At 39.5% G+C, this 26368-nt stretch overlaps 2 protein-coding genes across 9 annotated transcripts in view; both read left to right on the top strand.

Moving 5' to 3' along the window:
- The window catches only part of frmd3 (FERM domain containing 3), a 74787-nt gene extending 57468 nt beyond the window's left edge, over positions 1-17319 (top strand). For all 6 annotated transcript variants that reach the window (XM_030418129.1, XM_030418130.1, XM_030418132.1 and 3 more), the window contains 2 exons: positions 10732-10969; positions 11313-17319. In XM_030418129.1, coding sequence (XP_030273989.1) covers positions 10732-10969; positions 11313-11793 — 719 coding nt within the window. In that variant the 3' untranslated portion in view covers positions 11794-17319. The remainder of the gene's footprint in view (positions 1-10731; positions 10970-11312) is intronic.
- A 508-nt stretch (positions 17320-17827) lies between these two features.
- On the top strand, positions 17828-26046 carry LOC115581220 (uncharacterized). 3 transcript variants are annotated; one of them, XM_030416124.1, is made up of 15 exons: positions 17828-18087; positions 18316-19642; positions 20056-20185; positions 20722-20861; positions 21272-21309; positions 21450-21597; positions 22653-22813; positions 23429-23583; positions 23788-23871; positions 24181-24247; positions 24412-24534; positions 24659-24786; positions 24950-25066; positions 25219-25326; positions 25863-26046. In XM_030416124.1, the coding sequence occupies exons 2-15, from the start codon at positions 18433-18435 to the stop codon at positions 25957-25959; spliced, it is 2706 nt and encodes a 901-aa protein (XP_030271984.1). In that variant the 5' UTR covers positions 17828-18087; positions 18316-18432; the 3' UTR covers positions 25960-26046. The 3 variants fall into 3 exon arrangements, with proteins under 3 accessions (XP_030271984.1, XP_030271985.1, XP_030271986.1); XM_030416125.1 differs by having other exon boundaries at positions 17828-18098; XM_030416126.1 differs by lacking the exon at positions 22653-22813 and having other exon boundaries at positions 21454-21597.
- Positions 26047-26368: the final 322 nt, after the last annotated feature.

The following is a 26368-nucleotide window of genomic DNA, read 5'->3' as shown; positions in this document are numbered from 1 at the left end:
AAGTCTAAGTTTTCTGCTAAATGCTCAGAGTTTTGGCTGTGGTTTAAATCTTCTAAATTGCAGCTGCCCTGACAGTGTCTCATTGTTCTCTGCACAGAGCCCAGCTGGTTTTCAAGGTCTCCCCTGATCTATTTTTGGTTTGTGTGTCCTGCTTCTGGCCCTCTGTTTCTCTCAATTCTAGCGTAATTTTTAACTATTCTCCCATCTACTTCTCATATTATCATCATTCTTTAGGTCTTTTCTCCGTAATTCAGCCTCTATTCGGTCACAATATTTTAGGTCAAAGGTCCCTATTAACGGCCACTTAGTGGCTCCAGAGGATACTCTGTACCACCTTTTCATGCATTCCTGGATTTTTCTGTTTTGCATTGGGTGTTTTAACATTACTAGTTGAACGGGTGTCAGTCCTGTCGGTCGCTTACTGTGCATTTTGCCCATTCCGTTAGACGCTGACTGGCACAGCTGGCGCTGCGCAACTTTTATCTTCTATTTTTCCTTCTTGCTGCCGTTATCTCTTTGGACTGGACTGCTCCCGTTTCTGGTCCTCCGGTTATTAATTTTTCTTAAAAAATTTAACTGTTTACTTACGTATTTTTGTCAAGAAACAGAAACTCTTTTTCTACCACGTCTCACTACTTTTATTTACTTCTTTAACTTGTTCTGCCTCAATTATTCTTTTATTATTTACACGATACTCTTATTCCTCTTTTATTTTATGACATATATCCATGCATATTTCAGTTTTTTACACTTTTATGTACATATATTTACAAAGGCCTTATTTTCTTCTGTTCTACTCTACAGCTGTTTCACTATTAACAGCCCTCTTTCATAGGCGCTGTTCTTGGATCCGCATTATCTCTTTATCTCTTTATCGCTCCAGAGAGGGCACAGCGATTTTTGGCTTCTCCGCCAAACAGAACTTCTCGCGCGTCTAAATCGTTCCTGAGAGGGCACAACGATTATTCGTAAGACCGCCAGTTCTCTTGACCCTTTCCCCGGGTCGTATGAGCTCTTTGTTCAAATCTCACAACACAATAACACCTTATTTAACGACTTATTCAGACGATTTAACAGCAGATTAGACTTGTAGTTCTCTCAACCCTCTGCACGGGCTGCTACAGCCTCTTAATCTACTCTCAAACCACAATAATATCACCGACTTCTTCGGATTTTTAAACAACAATGACATCTGATAAAACGAAGGTTTCTTCCGGCCCTCTTCACGGCCGCTACAAGCTCTCATCTAAATCTTAAACCACAATAACAACTTATTAACGACTTCTCCGGATTTCTAACAATAATAACAACTGACAAGACACTTAGACAACGATAACAATTTGTTCCGACATCAACACGCATTTTATCCTCAGCTGATCTGTCCCTTCTCTTTACTCTTCACAGCTCGAGCTATTTGTTTCAACAGATAACAGCTTAGTGCAATTTTCTTGTGCAATTATTCTCAGTACTGTTGTGTATTTTACAATATACCACACCATTCCACTTCCAAGACTCAAACACATGCAAATTAACATGTTAAAAAGAAATTTTTCACATTTATCCATCTCTCTTCATACATACTTTGTTTTATCATTAAAAGGTGGTTAGGGCAGGCTATGCATTAACATTAATTATCAGACATAATTCGCGTGCGCACATGGACTGACTTGACTAAATCATACTTTTACATAATATGGCTGAAACATACATATATAATTATCAATCATACATACTCACGTTTTTGACCTGAAGGCTGCTGCCACGCCTCTTAAATACCTCAATTTAGGTTATTACTTTTATAAACCTGAACTTACTGGTAATTACAATAATTAAAATTATTTTATTATTTTCAAAATAAATAAAATCAAAAAACAACATTATAGTAATAATTTAGTTCAATTAACCCTAATTAAATTTTTATTTTTCATAATTATCAGTTTTAGGTTCTTTTGGAGAGGTTTTTAGGACAATACCTGAGACTTGTGGGCTGGGAAGGAGTAGACGGCATCACTCGTAAATGAAGAAAAAGTATAAATATATTCCTTAATGTGTGGGGCGCGCCCGAGATCCGCCGTCCGGTCCCTCCCGGTCCTCCGCCGCAGGCCGTGCCGGGCCGCTCCTCCGCGGCTAAGCTCGCCAAATATGTAGTGGGAGACTACCATCCTTATCCATCAAATTATTCCACAATCAGGCCCAGTAAATCCACTTGAAGGTTAAAATCCAAATTAAAGGAAAAACAGCCCAGATTTTAGATCCAACTCAGAGGAGAAATCCACTCAGAACCTAAGTTCAGAGCAGAGGTGAAACTGCTCAGAACCTAAGTCCAAAAATCACTCCAGAGACTAAGTCCAAAAATTTACTCCAGAGACTAAGTCCAAATCAGAGGCGAGGCAGCAGGTCTTCAGTCAAAAAGGTGTTTATTCCAAGAGAAGTTATAAATCCATTAGGTATCCCCGAACAACTGAGAAATCTCCCCGGATCACCCCCTTTTATACCTGGGGTCAGTGTCACCAACCCCCTTCTTGGACCACCCCCTTGTCATGATCACGCGAGACTATCATCTTAATATTTTTTAATATCTTCCCTAATGGCTGTAAAGTGTCTCACCCAGGCCTCTATCTTGGCCTTGGGTGGGCTGCGGCGTCACCTGTTGCTAACTCACTCCAGCTCTGTTATTATAAAGGGATTATCTGACCTTGGTCTTACATCAGGCTCATATTCACTGTTAGAAGGTGTATTTCTCAAATAAAATGTATATGCATGATCATGACCCAGTATATATTTGCCACTACAGTAGCTACGTTTTAAACCACCAATAGTTGCTTAACCATTTCATAATTTAAGCTCGCCAGATCTTTTTCTGTAATCCTGCAGACAATCCAAGTAACAAAAACAACGAAAAACATACAGACAGGTGGAAACATAACCTCCTTGATGTAGGTGATTAAGAAATCTTTTCTATGCTGCATAGGTGTTATTGTTGGATTGGGCTTCTGGATAATTACAGAAATTAGTCCTGTCCTCTCTGGCAGGAAGGAGACAGGGATTTGGACTCTCTTTTTTTACTTCTTACAAAAATACCTCTGTGTCTTTTTTGAGTGACCATGAAACAGCATATTTTTCCAATATAGTTTCACATATATCCCAGTCAAATGCTGACTGTTTTAAGAAGGCTGCTGCAAGGACTTTGGGATAAAGTGTCCTGGAGATGGTCTAGGATCACCGTCTATATTCAGAGCTCTAATCTCCGCCATTAGAGAGGAAATAGGAAGCTGACCCAAGGTCTGCGCTGACCTTGTTCTGTTTGTACAGCCTGTCCTCTTCTTATCTCCCAAAATCCATACACACACATGCATGCAAGACTTACTTAGGTCACTTTTGGGGTAACTACATCGTAAATTTGTTTCTTGGATTCATTGCTTCCTCAGTTTTTTCACCACTTGTCCACAATTAACTGGCTTTGAGTCACGTGTCCCTACAAGTAGCCCAAGTCATTCCCACACACTGGTCATGTTTTGGCTATCACTCATGATCACTACATGAGGATTAGACTTCATATTCATGTCTCACTTTTGAGGCTTCATCCACACTCCTGCCATCACTTAATACAACAAATGGGACCATGGGAGGGATAGCTTACTTGTCTTACTTTCTCCTTAATCAACTAATGTACAGTTCAGTTCATTTTATGCTAGATTTTGTTCCTTCACAGTCCACACGTGTCCCTCCATAATAGAAATGAGCTTGGAGGGATGTATTTGAGTTTGTCTGCCATTGTTGGAGTGTAGCACAAGTAAACGTGTGTGATATGAAGACAGAGATAAAGATGGACTTGCAGAGAGGAAAAGAAAGTGATCCCCATCCCATCCTGGGTCAGGCCTGCCCCTCTGTAATCATAGTTAGATTAGCTGCCCCTCTGAAGCAGGACCACCTGGTTATATATAGAAACTGCAGCTTTGGGCCTGATCCTCCTCTAATGCCCCTCCACTCTTTGTTAACATAGCTGACATTCACAGGAGGGCCTGCCATGTCTGTGTATCAGAGATAGGGAATGTGACTGGTGTATGTCGCTCAACATCTCTCTCAGTGTGTATGTATAGGCACGTGCGTGATTGTGTGTGTGTGTTTGTATCCGTCCCAGCCTCAGAGCCCAGCTGGCAGCCCGGTCAGTCAGGGTGTAGCGGTCTCCGTCCGCAGACAGCTGGGTTTGAGGTTAATCATCAGACTGAATGATGGAGGTTCTGGAGCACAGAAACAGCGGTGATGTTGGAGGCGGCCTCATGCAGAGCAGTGTAGAGTTGGGAGTTAGCGACGGACCGAATGTAGGCAGCACCCTGAGCTGTGGGACCCAGGGGGTACTCGGGCTGGACATGACCCCAGAGAGGCTGGAGGGTGAAGGGATGGAGCAAGGAAAGGCCGGGCCTCTTGAGGTATTCCACCCAGTGGTGTCCTCTGATGAACAGGATTCATCGATCGTAGTAGCCGAGGCCTTGAGGTGCCAGGTGAAGATAACAACACGGCGGAGCCTTCATCTTCGTATAGCCAATCACACGGCCCGGGATGTTTATGTACGGCTGGTGGGACATGGGGGACGCATCGCTGAAATCAATACTGGCCTTCCAAGAAATACACTGGAACAGAGTAAGATTGTGTGGAAAAGGCAGAAATACTATTATTGAAGTGCAGCTTTTTCTTGCAGTTTCTTGAAGATGCACTGCGCTACTTTTTCAAAAGGTCTATAACCAGACAGAGGTCTTGATTCAAGGAAACATGAGTTTTAGATGTACTTAAAAGTAATATGTTTAAAATCAGTTTGAGTCTTTCCATTTCTGCATTGGATGCAGATGTAAACATATATATCAGCATTTTAAATATTAATGTCAAAATCATAGGGGAGCAATGTGCCTTAAATGTGTGAGCTAGTTTAGCCCAGTAGCTGGGTTGCCAGGTTTGTTGTGGCAACCGAGTGGTGCAAACTCTAAGTGTAATCTGTCAAATATCTGGAGAATCTCAAGAGTCCTCTTTTATGTGTGTGTGTATGTGTGTGTGTGTGTGTGTGTGTGTGTGAGTGAGAGAGAGAGAGAGTGTGTGTGTGTGTGTGTGTGTGAGTGAGAGAGAGAGAGAGAGAGAGAGATGAGTAGTTTGCAGCATGCACAAACAATGTTTTTTCTATTTTATCAGTAAACCATTAATAGCTACAGTATGAGACAATGCATTAGTATCTATGTTCGCAGCGTAGCTGTTTAAAATATATATAGAGGTAGTTAGAAAACAAGCTCAAGGATTCAGGAAGGCATTTAGAATATTTGGATAGTCGATTTGTGAATGGATGGTTTGAATGAAGCTGCTTCACCACTGAATGAATCACTTTAAATGTTGGTAATTCTCATGGTTTTATACAGAAAATGTTGTAGAAGAATGGGAGTTTCTTAACCCACAGAGGCAATTTAAGAATAAAAACAAAGATGTGGTGAAAGCTTTAACAAAGATTTATCACAATATATATCCTTGTAGTTTTTATTTCATGTCAGTTATCATTTGATTTACATAGCTTTATGATAGTACCCAAAAGCCATACTCGAGTACAAGTAACCCTAACTAACTAAAGTGTCCTTGACCTGAATCTTCTTCAGGTCTATGAGTGATGCTTCACAGCTGATCCTGTTTTCTAACTTGAAGCTGTAAAGAGAGGCTGAACACAAGAGGTTAATCGATCGGAGGTAGAAATAAGAGGGGAATGTCACTGAAACACATTTTACCATTGTTGCATTGTTAATATCATGCAAACCTGTAAAGATACAGCGTAGTAAATGACAGCTCTATTCTTGCACATACACACAGTTGTACAGATAAATATACTTTCAAGGTGTTTGGGTGTCAATGATGGGGTTGCATGTCAAGGATAAATAGGCCTGTCAACACTTACATAATGGGAAAGCTCTGCTCTGTGTGCGTGAGTGTGTCTTTGCAGGAATCTACTGCCTTGAATCACCTCGTCTGAGTAGAGCCTTATTACAGGAGTATTACAACAGAAACAGCAGAGCAACTGTGTCTTAAAAATGTGTGAAATGTTTTGTTAAAAGTCGTGTTTTCTTACTTCTGACTGAAAAATTTAACAAAGCTGTCTCTACTCGTTAGGCCATTTAGTCATGATGTGAAATAACCATAGTTAACAGTAAGTAAATAATAGTCAACATTTCATATGCTGACATTTTAGTAGCTAAAAATATGCAATTAAACATTTAAGAGGTTGTGAGGAGCCAAAATAACCTAATTTAGACAGTCTTGTTTTTCTGCCTTGTGATGGACTGCACAAATACTGTGAATTATGTTTGTTTATAGGAATAGTTAGTAGGGACTGGAACCAAAAAGATGTATTGACTAGGCCCAGGGGCTGTATTATTATATATCGTAGTACTGATAAGCTCTGTTGTTATTGCCTCTTTTATAAGTACTTTTTTTTTGTAGTTTCGGTTTTGGCATGTTACTATATTTGCAATAAAATCTTTGGGAGCAAAATGACAATACTTCACCAATAAACATGTAGGAAAGGATTGTAAAATGCTTTGTCTGCTGTTTGTCATCCATTTCTGCTATGTTTTACACAAGCAAAGTGTCCTAGCTCAGCTAATAGTGAATTGTTACACACAATAAAAGCAGTATCAATAAGAGTTGTTGTATCAATGAAATCCTGACGATACCCATCAATCAACCCATCTGCTGTCTAAAAACAGCATTCACTCCTCTCTATTTCGCTGTTATTACAAACATGTCTGAGCTAGTGGTAACACCTTGACTCACTCATGGAGCCGTGATATCTAGCCACGTATAGGGTATTTTTTTAAGGCAGCTGAAAAACTACCATCTTTCTCAAAAAGCTTTATTCCAAAGCCGTATTATTCATTATTAGCATTAAAATAATTTGAATTAAGAGTTTGAATTAGGTTTTCTTTTTTCTTGAGAAAAAACAAAGGTCTTTGGTTTCACTTTGGCACTTTATCCCAATTATCCTTGAGAACTGGGGGGTGTTATACCCAGCTGCGACTGGGCTAGAGGCTGGACTGGTTGCTTAAGGCATGTTTGGTTAATTGGCAAATGCTAATTTCATAGGTGTGAATGTCAGCATGAATGCTGGTCTGTCTCTCTGATTGATTAGCCACAGGTCCTACTCATTTTCTTCATAGTTAAACTACAGCTACAGCTTTAATACACCAAGTAAGAGTCCATTATTTTGAAGAGGAGTTGAGAGTGTTAAAATCTCTTTAAAATAGTATTTTCGATATAATCCTTCTGTATTCTATTAAATTTTAGTATTTGGTCTGCACTGTAACAAGATAATTTATGATAAATTCAAGATATTGCAGAGTCAAGTCTAATGCAAATTTTAATCAAGCCACAACCAGTAATGTTAATTTTTTATGTTTATTTTCATCCCTCTGCCTCCAGCTTCCTGGAGTGTGTTGTGTCCTTTTTCTTCTGCTCCCCTGTTTTCAAGTTTAATGCCCCCCTCTCTCTCTGAGTTCAGTCACTTATCGCCTTTTTGCTGACTCAGTTTCCATGGCAGCTCACCGCTCAGGTTTTCCACCGCCTCCCTCCCTGTCCTTCTTTAATTTCTCTCAACTCATATAAGAGTCAGTTGGCATGGTGACTGATTAGTCACTTTGGCCTTGAGTTTCTGTGGTTGATTTTGACAAATGACTCAAAAGAGCTTTGTGAGGTTTGTCTTTGTAGCAAACACCTGTTTTTTTCAGTGTAACTTCTTTGATATTTCAACCTTTGTTTCTCAGCTGTGCTTGGTCACTAAGAGGCTAGACACCTGCAGCAACCTTAAATGTCAAATTTGTTTCTTAACAGCCATTAATGATGGTTGTAGTTCGGATGTTATTATTAAAAGACTAAGACTTTGTTGACTGAATCGCCCTGACAGTGCGCTAATATGAGCAGCTCGGCAGTTTGTCTCCCAACAAGCAAATTTGTTCTCCAACCTCAAACATGAATTTTGGGTATATGAGCTGTATGCAATTAAATATGTATATTTTTATGTAGAGTAGTGAACAGTTTTTCTACCCGGAAGTTACTGTGAACATTGATTTGTCCTAACAGATTCATTATTATGCAGTCAAAAAAAGTTTCATATTGAATATCTACAATTTCTAGCATTTCTGGGAGTGTTTGTGCAAGTGTGACCGCAACAAGGTTTTTACATAACAAAGTGAGGGTATTTTTGGAATATAAGGACATTTTAGCCAGTCCCCTTGAATTCTTCGAGCTTTTTGAAGGTTAAGACTTTGTTTTAAGGGTTAGTTTATGGATGGGGTTAGGCATTTGGTTGTGATGGTTAGGATGAGGGCTAGTGCAGTGGTTCCCAGATGGTGTTCTGTGTGGCAAGTCCAAGCGTGCGATGGGATTTTGTACAACTGTAGATTATTATTGCAATATAAAATACAAAGAGTGATGAATTTGATTTACGATATCATTACAACTTAAAAATCCTTTTAACTGCTTCCAAGGAACCCCAGTATTTCACTATTCACACATTTGATGGATGGTAGGAATTATTAGAGAGTGACACATCAAAGACAATGCTTGACAGCCAGTGTGAAGGAGGATTACGAGGAAAATGGATGACTTTCTTGTGCAGAAAGTGATCTGTCTGATTTAAATGTGTGTGTTGCCAGTTTTGAGTTATTTTACAGTTTCAAATGACTTCTTGAATCAGTTTGCTAATAACTATTACATCAGTAATATAGTTTGTCAAATTGTATTTGGCATTAGTCATAAAAATACACATTAAAGAGTGAATACAGGTGTTACTTCAGACTTTGGCTTTATTCCGCTGTGGGAATAAAAAGTTTAAAATTATTATGTTAATGAGGGTCCTCAGAAGTATACAGCCACAAGATTGTCTGTTTGTGTGTTTGTGTGTGTAAAAAATTACATGTATTACTGATGTTGTGGGGACATATGTTATTAACACAGTCACATTGTGGGGACTGCCATCCTTATGGGGACAAAATTCAAGTAGCCATTATACAAATCATTAAATGTTAGGATGAAGACTTGGTTTAAGGTTCGGGCAAGGTTAGGTTTAGGTTAAAGTCAAGGTAAGGGGGAAGAGGTTGTGTGTGTGTGTGTGTGTGTGTGTGTGTATTATACTAGTCTTGATTAGAGAGGTGTTGACAAGCTGAGTCATATGTCACTGGACACCTACCCCCCAGCTCCTACTTAATCCATAGCAGGGCGACAGCTGGGCTCATTTTTAGCATTCACACATGTACGTATACTGTATACACACACACACACACACACACACACACACACACTTACATGAGTTTGTGCTCAGATTCACGGTGTGCACAGAGGCATCAATGATGTCTGCAAAAACTCATCACTAAGTCAACACCTCAGAGTGAAGTGCGTCTACACACACACTTTCTCTGCTCTGTTGTCAGTCTTCATCACATCAGCAGGGAAAACTGTAACACTGCAGCATTATTTTATTTTAATTGAACTATAAATGGAATTCAGCATGCATGAGCACAATGACAGTTCAAACAGCATCATAACATTCATCACAGCTTTAACTATATTACTCACAGAGGTTCCCTGTTGGTGTCCACAGGCCAAATTCAATCATTTAAATCTGCTGCACTCACTTGAAGCTAAGCAGATGATAGTACATTTATAATAAGCATTTTGGTGTCAAATTATGTAATTTCTGTATATTTTTTATGGTTTAATCCGAGGTTCGGTATTTATTGAAAAAACATTTGATAATTTATTTATCAGTATTCATGTCAGAATCGTGGGTGGTATCGGTGGATGCTCAATACTTCAGAAATACAGGAACGCCATCATGTGGTTAATGTGTTCAACTCAACCATAAACAGGTACAGCTGAGAATGGCACTTTTGTCCCAATTATATAAAAAATAATTGTGTTGTTTTAAAACATTTATTAAGAAAAGTTCCTTAATAAGGCTCACAGGACTTAACATTAAACAATGTTGGTTTAGAAAAATAAGTGGCAGGGAATATACTGTATATATTTTTCATATTCACCCCAAATTATCCAGTTATATATTTTAGTGTGTTATTTGAGGTGCAATATAACGGAAAATCATCTTTCAAAATAAATGTCCCCTCCAGAGTTGCTGTCTGGATGTTATGATTTCTTCTTCTGCTTTTTCAAGTTCACTATCTCGAGGTTGAAGCAAGTTTATTGTGATCATTTTATAGGCTATTAACACAATAACTACTACTAATACTCAGCAAGTGAAGAGAGTGTTGATAAAGGTGCAGCAGCTATCAACATTAGTCCCCACTGTATACATTATACTGAAGTATTAGTATATAGTAAGGAATATGTACATGAGACAATGTAGAAAGTTAGAAATTTAACAGCCATGAATAGTAATTCTTTCACATTCTCTATACTTTTTTTCTTCTTAGTAGAATTTTACTAGTATTATATTAGTATTATATTACTAGCTTCTACTACCTATAGAAATATGACATAATACGATATGTACATTTTTATTGATTGGTGAAAACATTTACAACTAATATGTAATCTCTTCAGCCTGACTCATGGGATGATGCAGATGATGATATAGTTTGCCTTCTTATAAGAACTCAGGAAATGTTAGGTAAGTTATTTTTAAACTCAGTCAACTCTCTAGTGTAAAACCTGTCCATCTGTCTTTCTGTCTTGTCTTTATCCCATCACCAGGTGTTGCTGCTGTGAAGGACTCTGTCCCCTTGTCTCCTCTCAAACCTCCAGCAGTACCTGCAGACACAGAGCAACAAGGTACCGAAGGGGGAAACTCTGCTTTAGGCAGCGACCTGCAGCCTCCCCGTGTTTCCATGGAAACCTCAAATCACCGACCTCAGACAGCAAAGACTGAAGATGAAGTGGAGGAAGCCGATGAGGCCAGCGGCCCACTCACAATTTCTGAGCTTGTCTACAGGTCCAGAGTTTATAATCAATATTTTTTATAATAACTGTTTTATGGCCTCTTCCAATAGTGGCCATGAGAACTCAAAGCAACCTAAGAAACAGAAAACACAAATACAGAAATGCTGCACATAGCACAGATGAAAATGGAAACTGTCCCCGAGAGAAAATATATTTTGATTAACACAGCTGCGACAAAAATTGACAGTCTCTTAGAACAGCACAGAAACATGGTGTTATACTGCTGTTATCTATACAAAACTCATACAAATCACCCTCATACAATACACCCTTGGTCATTCGAAATCGGCATATGCTTTCTAAACGTGTCTGCATATCTTCCCTCTCCTCTCCAGCCCGTGTGCCAGCATGCTGCCCACCCCAGTGGAAGACAGTCAAGGAGGTGTCGACTTGCTCTTCTCCTCTCCAGTCCAGAGCCCTGCAAGGCTGCTGAGGGAGCTCCACGCCGACCCCGACATCCAGGCCCAGCTTGAGGCAGAGAGGGAGAGAGACCGGGCCTACGAACACACCCGACTGGCTGCCAGAAGTCGAATGGGTGGAGTTTTGGGCAGCAGCCTGCGCCTGCTGTCGTCTAATGAGAGAGTTAACGCATGTGTGCTGAGCGTGGCCCGCTTTGTCGCCGTGGTAATGGGCGTCCTGCTCGTCACTGTGCCCACCCTGCTGCTACTGCTGGAGTCAGACATCGACGTGTCGTTCCTCCACGAGATCCGCCAGACGCCGGAGTTTGAGCAGTTTCACTATGAGTATTACTGCCCGCTCCGGCGCTGGATCCTGTGTAGGATCAGCATGGCCATGGAGAACCTCTGGTCAGACTAAGGAGGAGGAGCAGGAGGAGGGAAAGGAGAGAGTGAGGAGTCACAAATAGGCCCAAATGTCTGTCTTAACATGTAATTTCACCTTATATTCAGTCTTAACAGCTGGCGTCTCTTGACAAACGAGAGGTCTGCCAACGAGATGAAACAATTTCACTTGTTTATGAGTAATACAAATTATTTCATGAGCAAGTGCAATGGGCCACTGATGTGGGAAAACAAAACTGTAGTAGGTTTGTCAGGGTTCCCAGAATGATGACGCCTCTTCATACAACATGATTTCTGATTGAATTCTAATTAAATTTAAACAATCCCATTTGTTTCATTTCTTTGGCAACAGAATTTACTGTCTTGAAAAACTAGAAACAGGAGAAAAATATGATTTTTCTCACAGGATCCAATCACTTGTTAAGATAGACACTTTTGGCAGTGATGAACTGAAAAGAAAGAAGACAAGAAATTATGTGAAACGGAGAGCTCGTGGAAGAACCTATCAAAGAAAGAAGTTTGTGAAAATAACAGATGAGTGAAGCCATGGACAGAAGTCACAAAGAGATTCAGAAAAGAATAAAAAAGGTGGTTGGTTTGGTGTTAATAGAAGTTTCAAAGGTCTGATCACTCCTGATGCTGACAAGCTGATACAATGACTCTTTGGTAAATATCACCAACCTTTCTCGCAGTCAGAAGAGAGCACCAGATTGGTCACAGAGCCTGTCAGTCATGACGGAGTGACTGACAGGGGAATGATTTGTCACTTAGTGCAACTATAGCCACAGTCAGAGGTACATTATATATATTTAAAAACAGAAGAGAAACATTGATAATTAATACCAATCTTAAATAAGTTGTTTTTAACGTTTTGTACATTTTTATGTGATCCAGAACTTTCAGGAATTTTTCAGTCAGAGGATCTACTTTGATCTTATTTTGAAATTAAGAGTTTACAAAAGATTACAAAAAAAAGCAAATTTATGGAAGTTCATCGGGGTGATGTGCGTTAAGAAAAAATGTAAGCTATTGCCGACTCGGTAGCACCCTGGGTTTTTCCTACAGATGCTACAGCACAAATCTTTTTCACAGACCACAGATTACAACTGTTTCAGATTATGTGATGTCATTTTGGAAATAGGAGGAGAGAAACTTCTGTGTTTTGTTGATCCTGTAAATGTCAGATCACTAATTGAGGCTACCAGTGCATCTTTCTGAGTCTGTAGAAAGTTTTAACATATAATGTATAGGTATAAAAAAAAGGTTACTTGTAGGCTTATGAGAGAAAGTTACTGTTGGTAACTCTGGGTAGAACTGGTGATTTTGGACTTTGAGGTAGGTCACATGTTGGGTGATGGCATCAGGCTCTGAATATGTTTCAGTGGGATAAGATAGGATGGTGCACCAAAAATGCCCAGAGGACCAGCTAGGTTTGTCTTCATATTACACAGCTGGTATGTGACACTTGATGAAATAAGTGATGCGCTGCATGGTCTAAATCTCTTATAATCCGGCTCTCCAGCCATGTTGGTGTTGTTTCTTGTGCATTATGATTTATGTTGTTGCAGGAACATTATGCATCTGGAACGAGACCTTGTGGCCAAGAGGCTAAGTTAAAACAGGATTCCCACTCAGGAGACTGAGGGGGGGTTTGTACTTGTTAAGTTAACACTCATTTTACTTATTATTTTCCATTTCTTTTCATTTTTTTGTCGATGTTAGGTTTAAGGAACAAAAATACATATAATCAATAGGCTTACAAAAACATGGTTTGGGCCAGGCTTGATTTATGTTCCTGCTGTGAATCTATGCCAGGTAGAATTGCATTTTTATTTAGCTTTTTCTCTGATGTAGAGGTACTGATACCGGGGATTGTGACCTATAGTTTCCCAGTTAACACACCAACCTATTCAGCTGTTTCAGTCCCTCTTGACTGTCAAGCTGCTGCTTTCTTTTGGGCTCAAATCCCTACAGTCGCTTGCATAGGTTACTGGGTCAGGTTTCAAAGAGTTGCAAAGCTATTTTGTGTCAAAAAGTTGATTGGTCAGTTGTAATGATGGTCCTGGAGCAACATTAATTACAATGTTCTGGAAACAACACCAACACGGCGATATCATATTGTGAGACTGAACAAACATGACAGGAGCAGAGCAGCGTTTATGTCACCAAATCAAATTAGAAATGATTTGTAGCCATTTCTAAGATAATTTGTGACATCATCATTGAGGATGTATTTTCTCATTTTAATGTCAGTGACCAAGAAGTTATCAGGAATTGTTTAAACAGGGAAGATTCTTAAAAGTGAAGTTTGAGGGATTGTGGTTTTGGTTTGAGTCGATATAAAGCTGTGTTCATGGGCATTCACTGCTGACATGACTGTGGTTCCCAAAAAAGTCAAAGATGAAAATTATCATGGTTCTATATATGGTGTAACTGAGAGTGGATGCAAATAAACTGATTTGAACATTTCTATTTGATGCAGAAAACAAAAGGAGTGACTGTGGATTGTGATGCTAGGAATAGATTTGAGAAATGCATCACTTTTGGGAACTTATGGTCATCCCTGTGATTGTTCATCATATAGACTAATTCAGAAAAGGACTGCCTGTCAATTATAGTACGGTGGCTATGAATGGAGAGGAGAAGAAAAGAGAGCGAAACAGCGATGAGAAATGGCTTTAGATGAAATAGAATAAGTCTTTTATTAAAAAACAAAAGTTCTTTTCAAAATGTAGTTTGATTCGGATCAACCTCTCAGGAAAGGGCATTAGCAGTTTATGTTTAAAATAAAAATAACAAAAAAGAAAAAAATGCATTTAATCACAACATACACCATATAGTTTATCCATAAAAATCATACATGTCTTGCTATTACGCTATTATGAATATCCAAACACTGTATGTATTTATATTGAGTCTGTAGGTTGACTTTAACATGGCTGCAGACTGTCTGTGTTGTTGTAGCCTCATTTCACTCAACTTCATATGCATCCATGTAAATTTAATGTTCATATAACTGTTGAGAGCCAGTAATCTCCAAACTGAAGTAATGCTTTAAAGTTTATTTTCAGAAATAACTCTCCGTACTGCTACAGAGGCCTCTGCAGCGCACATCAGCATCTCAAAGCCCTCTCATCTTATCGATCAAATGTTTCCGCCTCATATTACGAGCTGTGTTGTCATGTGACTCTATAGACTTTATGCATCAATGAGCTTTATGCATAGAAAATATGCAGTAACGACAGAAACACGCTTATTTGGGACAAAGCATTTATTTTCCTACTACAGTACATGCACTGAGTTTCGATGCTGAAACGAAGCGAAGGGCCAAACCACTATGATGATAACGTTTGCATTTAACATCACAGGCTTCACTGTCGTGGATGGAGCTGATCTGTATGCACTGCTGAATGATCACCACCATCCCGTGATAACTAACAGAGGGGGACATCATCATGAGCTGTAATCCTGTCTTTAATGTGTAGCTGCACCAAAATGCTCGAGCGATTCACTGTAGATTTGAGCTAAAAAGACTCTGTATAGGCTTCATGTACACAGCTGTACAGATGTAGTTTGTACCCGGCTTTGGTCCTTTATTTCTGTGCTTCATCCTCCTCTTTACTAACCTGGGGTATCTCTCGCTCACCTGACCTGACCTCTCAATGCAAATTGCATGACCTCATCTGTAGATACTGTTGTTTATAGCTGTGGCAAAAAACCCAATCTGGGTAAAGAGTTCCTTTCTTTCTTCCCTCTGCGTGTCTTGTCTGTGTAAAGCGATCTAGATATAGGCTTGGCTGTCTTGACCATCTGAGATCAATGCATGTTCTCTGTGTTTTTACCAATGACGAGGTAGAGAAAAAGAGTTTGAGACATTAACAGGCTTTTCTCTCAATCATTTAAAAAACAAAACACATCACCCAGTGTGCTTTGGACTTGATTTTAATGAATGACTTTACCTGAGACTGAATATGTGGTTGCTGATTGTATTGGCTTCCAAAAACAAAGCAGGATGATGTCTAATAAAGGGGCATCATGTAGGAATTTAAGTTGAAAACATAAAAAAAATTTTAACAAAAGTATCAACAGCGCGAAAAGGAATAATATGAAAAACATGATGTCTATTGATTTGCAGAGATATTTACTGAAGTTAGCGTGTTAACAAGCTAGCCCTAACCCATCTAGGTTCAAAGCTGCTGTGCTAGCGGTGTAAAGAACAATAGACCCCTGGTCCCAAAGCCTCCAGTCTGGACTGCTAGCTGAACGGCTAACTGAGCTAACTAGCAGCTACTGTTAGCAGCAGTTAGCTGTTACAGCTAGGTGATATGCTGCCCCTTGTTCGTTTTAAGCATGAATTTGACATGTTGCCAATTCATGTTGCAGATTTGAATTATGTCTCAGCACAAAATGGAAACTTCTTGATGCTTGTAAAAGATAATTTTGCAATTTCTTACAGAGCAGCTCTAAAATATTTGACTAGTTAGCTTCATTGTGCTTTTGCAGTGTGTGTAAATCATTAAAGCCGGATGCTCAGCACTAACACCTAACCTCATTGCTAATTGAGCATGCTATTAGCTAATCGATTGATTAATTGCTTAGCTGTTTTAAGAAGTTTAAAAAACACTAAATCGAGTGAATGGAAAGTAAAAATAAACCTCAACTCACTGCAAACTACAAAAGGCCTTTCAGTTCTGTGATAAAACAGATCTCTGGCCCCATGTGACACTGTAGCATTATATTAGCCTTTAGCTCATCAGTTTAGCAGCCTTTCTGAGTTTAAAAGGGACTTTCAGCCCTTTGAGATTTAGCTCTTGTTTTGAGCTACTGAACTTTGAGTTCTTGTGTTCTACAAACAGCATATAGATGGACCGATAGTTCAACTTCTGTTGCCTGTAAACTGTGATTAAAACAACATCATCGAGATCACACATCAGTTGATGTCATATCTGAGGTTCTGAGTTCCCGACATGAGTCAAGTATTTACAAACCTTAAATTTAATTATAAGCCTTTAAATGAAACCAACAGAAAATGCTCTACAGACAATACCTGGAATACAAAACTCTTTAAATACACAAATACTGCTTTGGATTAATTTATTTAAGATTTTAAATATTTGAACTCAGGTCTACTATATGCAAAACTACAGGACATCACATGGTTTAAGAGAAAAATAAGCTGTTAAGTATATTATTTGTGTGTTTTGTGTGGGCATGTACAGTAGCAGATTCTCTTGCACGGTCACTTTGTTGTTTTTGATTGTCGGTCAAACTGATTGTTTTATTGGTTGGTCAGATTATTATTATTTTCTTTGTCATTCAGTCTCTTTTAATAATAAACTCTGGGAGATTTAATTTCAGAAGAATTAGAAAAAACGAAAAAAAAAATTCCCTCAGTAAAGACCCCCTCTCTTCTGGGACAACCAAGCCTTATGAACTTTGTGAAGTGAAAATTTTGAATGTTTGTATGTTATAAAAGAAAACATAGATTGTTTTATATGTTAATACTGCCACAATAAAGCTCCCTAATGAATATATATTGAAATATGTTGTCTTATGTGTCGATTATTTATTTTAGTTCAGATTTATGTGCTGGAAAGTTATGTAAACTGCTACATATTTAATTAGATGCCCTCATTTGCATATTTAAGGATGAAATAAGCAAAAACTAGCAATCAGTCAAGTTTGCTACCTATTAGTTCAAATTTGGTTAGTTTAATAACCATCATAAATAAATGGTTAATTTGTTGTTAATAAAACTTAAACAATTAAATGCTTCATAAACAAGTGTTAATTGTGAAGTTGTAATTGATTTTTATAATACTTATAATACATACTGTGTAATTCACCTATAAACATTTAAGTTGCAACTGATGTTTATAAACCTTTAAAATTGCGTAATATTTGGTTTTTATAAGCAGTGAAAGCATTTCACTGTTTATAAACAGTTTATTAATAAGTAATTGAAGTTTAATTAACCAAATTAAATTCTTCTGTTTCTCAGTAATCGTCCTGTCAGTACATGTTGAAGTATAAAAACAAACTTTCTCAGAGCTTTGTCTCCCTCATGTGTTGTGAAAGTGAGGTTGCACTTCCTGTTAGTGTCTCTATGGTGATGTTTGTGAGAGCAACAACAGATTTCAGGAGTGTTCAAACCTTTACTGTCAACGGCTGATTTGAGTATACCAGAATTATCCTCCATCGTATTAGAAAACTTAATGTCAAGAGTTGAAAGAAAGTTCTGAGCTACGCTGTACTACACTGATTTTACAAGGACTGTACTGAATAAAGTGGAGGACAGGAAGTCTTTAAGGTAAGAGCGAAGTGAGTGCAGCTCTTGTTTTATGTGTTCAATAGACAAAATTACTCCTCAGTCATGAAAGAATAACTGAGGTGAACGACTCTTAAGTTAAAATCGTACCACAGTGTCAAATATTTGAAAGATGACGAAAGTATTGCGTTTCTATTTTCAGATAGATAGATAGACAAACATACAGAATATATATGATTGGTTTGCTTATATATGATTGTGTTTGAACAGGACAATCAGTTTACTGGAAGGAAAACAACAGCTAATGATTTCCAACAAACCAGTGAATGCATGATGCACAACATTAAATGTAGGTGTTTACCAGCAGTACTGTGAGTCTAAGACTGAATGGATCGATCAAACAAACATGAAGCAGAGATGAATTATCAAGCAGCAAATCCAACCGTGGAGACACATCCTGTCACAGGATTGGGAGGTGCTGTGTTTGAACTCCTGGAGGACTCTGGGAATCGTAGGCAGATCATCAACCAGGAGCTGAGCCTTCATGTTCTCAGTGACTCCTCCTTCAATGAGCAGCAGAAGCTGAGATATGTGTTGGACTGGACTCACAGTTTCCTCAGCAGTGCGTCAGAGGTTCACCATGAACTCTGCAGAGCTGACGGCTTGATATCGGCCGATGGAGCACATTGGGAAACAGAGAAGATATCACCTGTATGTAAACAATCATCTGCAGCAGAGTACCATCATCCTGTCTCCTGTGCTACAGGTGGTAATGAGGTCTTTGGAGGAGAAGGTGCATATAAACCTCCTCTCTCAGATGACTCCTGCGTCCCGTTCTCCTTTATCCCAGGGAGAGACAAGTTGATTCTGCCTGAGCACGGAGAAATCCCTGGAAATATGAAACGTGTGAATCTATCTGATAAACAAACTCCTAGCAAAGACAACACCTGCAGAGATAGCAGTACATTCAAAACTCATCAGAGGAAGTCGGAGGTAAATGAAGAGCAAGACTCTGGTTCTGCATTTGTGATGCGTGCAAAGGGTGACATCAGCATCGGTGAGCCTGAGAAGACACAGGAACAGACAGAGAAGTCTTCACACTCTCATTTGAAAATACCCACAAAATTAACCATATATGAGCAGTACCAGCTTTGTGTGGATCAGCTGCACCACCTTAGAATAAGACAACACCAACAAATCGAACCAGGAGGCTTCTTAGAGGCAAAAGAGAGAAAGGCATCAGAAGAAATGGCAGCACCTGTTGAAGCACCGACCCTTCCTACATCTGGGTTTGAACATCTAAACAAAAAGGTTGCTGCTGCGGAAATCACAAATTCAGACTCGATTGATAAAATCCAGGACAGATCTAAATACAAAAGAAGCAGGCCAACACTCACTGAACAGGGACAGACTGGAAATTATGACAATTCAGCTATGAAAGAAAAACCTGCAGCCATTTGTGCTGTAACCACCAGCAAACGTTTGGGCCATCAAAGCAACAAAAGTGGAGGATTGCTGAAAAGAACTGCAGGAGGCGTGACGTCAACTGATAATGTTCCCACTGTGGAGGAGAGAGCTGCACTCACCCCTGACCCAGGTATTTAATATCTTATAAACAATGTCAGAGATGTGGTTCTAAACCTTCAGTTCAGGTCCGAAATAGAAACCTAATTTATAGGACAGGAAAGATGACAAACAAGAGGAGCACATTTTTATTCAATGTTATCAGAAAATACATCTGTCAACTCAAGTGGACATCATTCTATCAAAGGGTAAACTGTTTCTGCTGATTGAACTTATATTTAGATCAAATCTGAAGGCTTTTATTTTAAGTTTTTTATTCTAAGTTTCTGTTTTCATTTGCCCCTCTTCACACAGAGGCTGTAATAATTATTAAATGAATTATAATGATGATAATAAGGATTTGCAAACTGTTTGTGTGTATGTTTGCATGAATATCCTGTATATGTTTGTCTATGTGAGTTTTATTCTGTATTTGTCTGTGTTTAGGTTTGTTTCCAAAGAGACTCGGATGTAAGCCAAACGTGAAGCGTTGTCGGAGTCATGTCAAAGGTGGTCGAGGTGCCTCGTTGCCACGTGTCTCCCTGTCTTCCATAACAAATAAAGAAATAACGCAAAGGTAACACACGTGGTGCCAAATATGTACATCGACGTAATGCAAAATAAAACAATCCATTCTCATTAAACCAACCCCATCAGTAGAATAGATGTTGGTAATGTATGAATACAGATATGTTGCAACATATTTTCCCTTAGGTTGAATCTACTTTATGTTGTGACAGTGCTATATGAATGATCTTGTTAGATGCAGGCACTAAAACCACTTTGTTAGATCACGAAAAGATAGATTTTGACAAAAATGTCAGTGTTCTTGTTTCCACAAACACATCTGGAATTGTCCCAATGTCTCCTTAACAACATCCAATGATGTCCCGTCTGAAACTTTTGAAAAACAGTAGTCCCTTGTCAAAAATATCCCGTGGTTTCACACTTACAAATGTTGAAACAGTCTCACACACACACACAATTCCAGGAAAAAGTGCGCTTCTTCACAGACAAGATTATCATCTACTATCTGCTCGGGTATTTCACATTAGCCTGAAGTGTCCGGTGCCGTAGTATTGAAGCCGCACCTGTCCCTCTGTCCCCGTGCAGACCTCGGCCCTCAGGAGTAATCAAACACACACCAGAGGACAAAGTGGAAACTACTTCAGCCTGTAGGGATACACACAAATGTCGGCCACCTACAAGGACACGCACAGCTCTTCACGAGGACCGCAGACCAACATCACCAAGTGAGCTCAACTCAGAATATCACCTACGAAAACATTATGACGTGAAGTAAATCACAAAAACAGAGTCATATGAACAGCTGGATTTTATTGGGCTTATGTTGCAGATAAACAGATTTGCTTGTGTTCCTCTTGAGGACACTTTCTTTAAATTAATTTCACGCCAAGATAAAGAGGATATTCATTACAGTTGTTGAAGAGTTCTCTGTGTAAACTTGTGCTAATCATGTTTAATCTCATTATGTCGAGATATCAAGTCCTCAGGAGGTTTCTGTTCATTTAAAGGTTATGACTTCATCAGTGAAAGGTTCTCTTGAGAACATTACATGTTTGAGGCCAAAACATTTCTAAGAATTATAACTTTTGTTGACTATTTACAAGAATAACACATTTACTTCTGTTTGCCCTCACAGCTGCATGTCGATGTGAACAAACTGACTGCGGATTCAGTGTAAGAAATCTTTATTTCTGGATATTAGATGTTTTCAAAGGAATTCTAGAATTTGCAATTGGCTTTCTATCGAATATGTGTTTTGATCGATCGTTATGTATCATCTTAACTGTGTGTGATGTTGTTATAACACCGGTCAGCCAGCAGGTGTCCCTGTATGTCCCCGCTGGTTGTCTCTGCCTGACGAGGTGTGGCTGTCCATCCTGTCTCTGCTGCCTCACAGTGACCTGTGCAGAGTGCTGCAGGTCTGCAGCCGCCTGCACACACTGGCCTCTGATCACACACTCTGTGAGTCTCCACTTTGAATAGCTATAGTCAGTGTTAAGTAACCTTTTGCTGTTTGGCTTTTTAAAAGCTCAGGTGAGGTACTCAATTTACCAGCAGTTGAGGAAGTGTTCTGATTACCTACTCAAGTAAAAGTATCAATGCCAAACTGTGAAAATGCTCCTCTGCATGTGAAAATGCTGCGCAAAAGCTCCAAGAATCCAGAGATATTATTCCAAGATTTGATCCAAATACGATGATATCCAGACTGATACTCTATCCAGACTGATCATGAGAGTCACAGTTCAGAGAATATTCACTTCCCGGGCAGAAAGGGACCATATTTTTACTGCTATCTGCAATCTGGAGTTCATGTCATCTAAGATACTGAGGATAGATATGCATCATATTCAGAAAAAATATAGTCAGAAATGGACGGCTGTCATATCGAATACAACACTGAAAATACTCCACTGCAAGGGAAAGTCCTGCATTCAACACCTCATGTAAAAGAATAAAAGTCTTGACAGGAGTATTAAAGTATCATTCAAGAGCTCAGAGAAACCTGTTTTAGCTTTGTGATGATGCATTTTCCAGCTAATTCAAGAGGGGCTTTATATATTGTTTTTTGCTGAAGAAAAGAGAGAATGTTCTTAATCTATAAAGGAACGCTTCATCCTTCAGTGAAAATCATCTTTCTCCAGATCTGATGATTTAAAAATGTGTATATTTTCTGATTAACTGAAGAAAGAGACGGTATGAAAATTTGATAAATACACTAAAAACAGTTCTCAAAGTTGCGCTTGAGAATCCTTCTTGACTAAAAGCAGTTTTCCACCACCATTAATGACATTAGTAGGACCTCTGCAGTGTGTGTCAGAGCACATGGTGTGTTCTCATGATGTCAGTACTTCCAGCGCGGTGCTGTACTGTACCACTCCCTGGACAAACATACTGTAAGATAACTCAGACCTGCACCATCACATGCTCTCAGACCTGCACTGCACACACACACTGCAGGTCACTGAATCACCCAAACAGACTGATACACTAAACAATAAACCTTTCTCTGTCTGAAGGGAAAGATCTGATGATCGAAAACTGCGCCCTGACGGAGAGGTGGTTACTCCATCTGAGCAGACGTCGTCCTCGCAGTCTGTGTCTGTACAGCTGCAGTGCACCGTCTCTCACCTCCGCTGGGCTGGAGATGTTTTTCACTCTGTGTGGAAAAACTCTGGAGGTAAAAAAACCCATCGAGTCAAGTCAAGATTTCCTTTTGTGGTCACTCAGATCAGACATGGAGGGTCAGAGGCAGCTAAAGAAAAGCTGTTGTAGAGGATTGACATTTGGTGAAAGCCTCTAGATGTTTGTCATCTCATGACTTTAGAGCGTGACCCTCAAGTTGCTGGTTTAGATCCTGTTAATCAATAAGCCACTGTGCTGTCTGTGTGTTATGTAAGGAATCAGTAACACTTTATTTTGACACCCTTTCTGATAAGTGTTTGCTAACAGGTCATAACGATTTATAGGATTTATTAACCTTGATAAGGCATTGTTCTCGTATTAGTCCCAGGAGCTGCAAAAAGAAAAGTTAACAGCTAATAAATGCATAATAAAATATGTATTAATCTTAATTAAGATGAGCTTTTAAACTGAGGTTTAACGATGACACAATAGGTGAGTTTGTAATGTTGCTATAAACAATAAGAAACTCATCGGCTTTTCATCAAAGGGAAGGCGAAAGGATTTGCGTGTTAAAGATGACCTCACTCACTTCTGTTTTTTGTTCTGTGTTTTATTTTTTATCATATAATGTCACATGCAAACTCACTGTTGTTTCATTCGTTACTTAAAGGAGCTCAAAGTCACAAGTTGTACTGGTCCAGGTCTCCATGGTGACCAGATGCTGGCACTGATCGGTCGGCGTTGTGATCGTGTGACCCGAGTGGATGTGAGCTGGAGCGGAGCAACGGACACGGGAGTGAAAGCTCTGAGTGACGGACGCTCAGAGTCAGTTCAAACACACTTAAAAAAATATCCGCATCAGTAATTGATCAAACACAGTTGGCATTTTGGAACATAGACATAGAAATATCATTAAGTTTTCTCTTTTTCGACAACAGTATCTCTCAGAAAAAATTCACACGCTGCGTAAAAATCCACTGCACATTTAAAAAGCTTCCCTGAACGATGCTTCATTTGTGTTTCCTGTAGGTTGCAATTAAAATCTGTTGTCCTGAATGGCTGTCATGTCACTGATGACCCACTGACGAGACTTGTCATGAGACACAAAGAAAGGTCAGTGAAAGATTCTTTAATGCACTTCGAGGTTCATCAGACAAACATTTGTGTGTGCATACAAATTTCCTGTCTTTGACTTTAGATGAACTGTCTTCATAAATGTGCATGTGGATGTCTGTGTGTGATTATTGTCCCTTTAACCCCAACGTTGCTTGAAGTTTCATGCTCTCAAAATCCAAATTAACTACCTGATTATTTTAGTTTTTGTTCCTCTTGGTAATGACGACAGCCACCTCCAGCAATGGACTTTCCCTGTCATGTAACTCAATATGCTAAGGAGTTTGTGTGAGTGTGTTTTCACATCAGTCTGTGCAGATTGGAGATGTTCGGCTGTCAGTTCCTCACTCCATCGTGTCTACAGACAGTGTTTGAGGTATTCGATTAATTTGAAAAGCAATCGAATGCAGTTTCTCTGGTTTTAAACTGTTCAGACACACTTTAACATGTGAGAGAGACTGATTATACAGAGCAACGCAACAACAATATGTTCTCTGCTACATGAACAGTATGAGCAGGTTTCCAGTTTTTGTGCTTCAGATCTGTCCTCGCCTTGAGCATCTCAACATCGGACAGGTGCCGAAAGTCAACGCACACAGTCTCACATTGATGACATCACGGCTCAAATGTCTCATTTCACTTAATCTCACCGGATTGCAGGCGGTGGGTTTCAAATTCTGCAACTGGAAATTCCAGATATGTTGAATTTTAACTTTGAAATTCATGCAATACAAAGTCTTACGTAGAGAGTTAAATGTCCTCTCTGTGTCTGTTGTTAATGTGACAGGTTACTGACCCCACAGTGGACACTCTGCTTCAAAACTGTGTCAGAATTCAGAGTCTGACCTTGAACTCCTGCCCTGGAGTGACCGACCTGACACTGCTGAACTTAAGCAAATACACACCTTATATCAGGTACACAGATACAAACACACACCTATGCTTGACCTATGCTGCCATACTTGTGCTCTTTTCTCTGGGTTATCAGTGGAGTTCGACTCATGCTGGTGCAGTTATGGGGATGATAGTCATGACTAATGTGTTACTGACACTCACAGTGTGTGTTTGTGTGTGTCAGATCCCTCGATGTGAGCGGTTGTAAGGCGGTGACAGATGCAGGAGTTCGGTCTCTGGCTCTGGGGTGTAGAAGACTTGAGCAGCTGGATCTCAGCTCCACTGGAACCGGAAACAGAGGGTCCGACGCCACTGAATGTTTCTCTGCATCTACTGTAACATAAATACTTCCTTGTGCACTTCAGCTGCGTGTGGCCCAGATATCAAGCAATGTGATGGCGAGGAGTAAAATGTCCCAGTGACTTACAGAAACAGTGTGTTTGTGTGTCACAGGGTTTCTCTGCTGGCAAATTACTGCAGTGGACACCTTCAAACTGTCAAACTCAGTTTCTGCCACATCAGCCGGGAGAACATACTGAAGCTCTGCAGACGCTGCAGGAGGTAAACATACACAGGCAAATACACAGAGTGTGTATTTATCGGTAATTCGTTTAACTCTGCGCTGTAAAGTCATTCACAAAAAACAGTTCCCTGCTTTCAACTGTAAAGTTGCACTTTGCTGACAAACAAATCAACACATGTTTATTATGTATTAGTTGAATTGTCTGGACATTAATTTGGTCAAAGCTGACAACATTTTTGAAGTTCCCTCTTAAAAATGAGTTCACTTGGCTTTTTTTAATAACATGTAAGACTTTCCAAACACACAACATGCTGGCAGTTCCTCTTTGTCATGATGAGCAGAGTGATGATCAAAATGAAGCCTGTACCAACACTGTACAACATGAATACAATGACGACTTTGTGGTGCGATTTCTTGTGAAGCGGAGACTGATCAGCTGCTAGTGGTGTAATTATTGGACCGATACAGCAGATCAGAGAGAGTTTATCTCTGCCTATGTTGTTGTGCCTAATACAGACGCCGAACATCCAGCCTTTGCTCTGCAGACATTTTACTTTCGTCTATGTTCCTTCAGGTTGAAGGTGCTCCATCTCTACGGCTGTACTCGTCTCCCCACCGAGAGAGAGATCAGAGGAGTTAACACCGCTGTTAAAGTTTACCCACAGCCCTGACTCACACTGACACATTCGTACACACCTGGACAAAACACAAACGAGTAGAAAGAAAAGACTGAGATGAATAAAATGCATTTAAATGTAGCTGTATGTGTGACTGTGTGTGTTGTGGATGTGCTCAATATCATCCAGCTGTGCTTTGGTTTGAGCAGACTCGTTAACGTCTCGTCTCTACCTCCCCTCGTTAGTGACTTCTGTATTTTTGTGAAAGAGGCGCTCGACACGCATCACTCATAGTGGCATTTACGTCCTTTTGAGTAGTAGATTAGATTCAGTTTTTAATGTCTTTGTACAAATACTACAACAGCAATAAAGAACAGGGTAATGTCAATATGTGTTGTGGTGATATATAAATTAAAATAAGGAGTAAGTCATTTATAAATTTGGACATCTACGATAAAAACAG

Source organism: Sparus aurata, chromosome 5 (assembly GCF_900880675.1).
Source record: "Sparus aurata chromosome 5, fSpaAur1.1, whole genome shotgun sequence".
NCBI classification, from domain to species: domain Eukaryota; kingdom Metazoa; phylum Chordata; class Actinopteri; order Spariformes; family Sparidae; genus Sparus; species Sparus aurata.
This window is presented reverse-complemented; position numbering and strand designations above follow the sequence as displayed.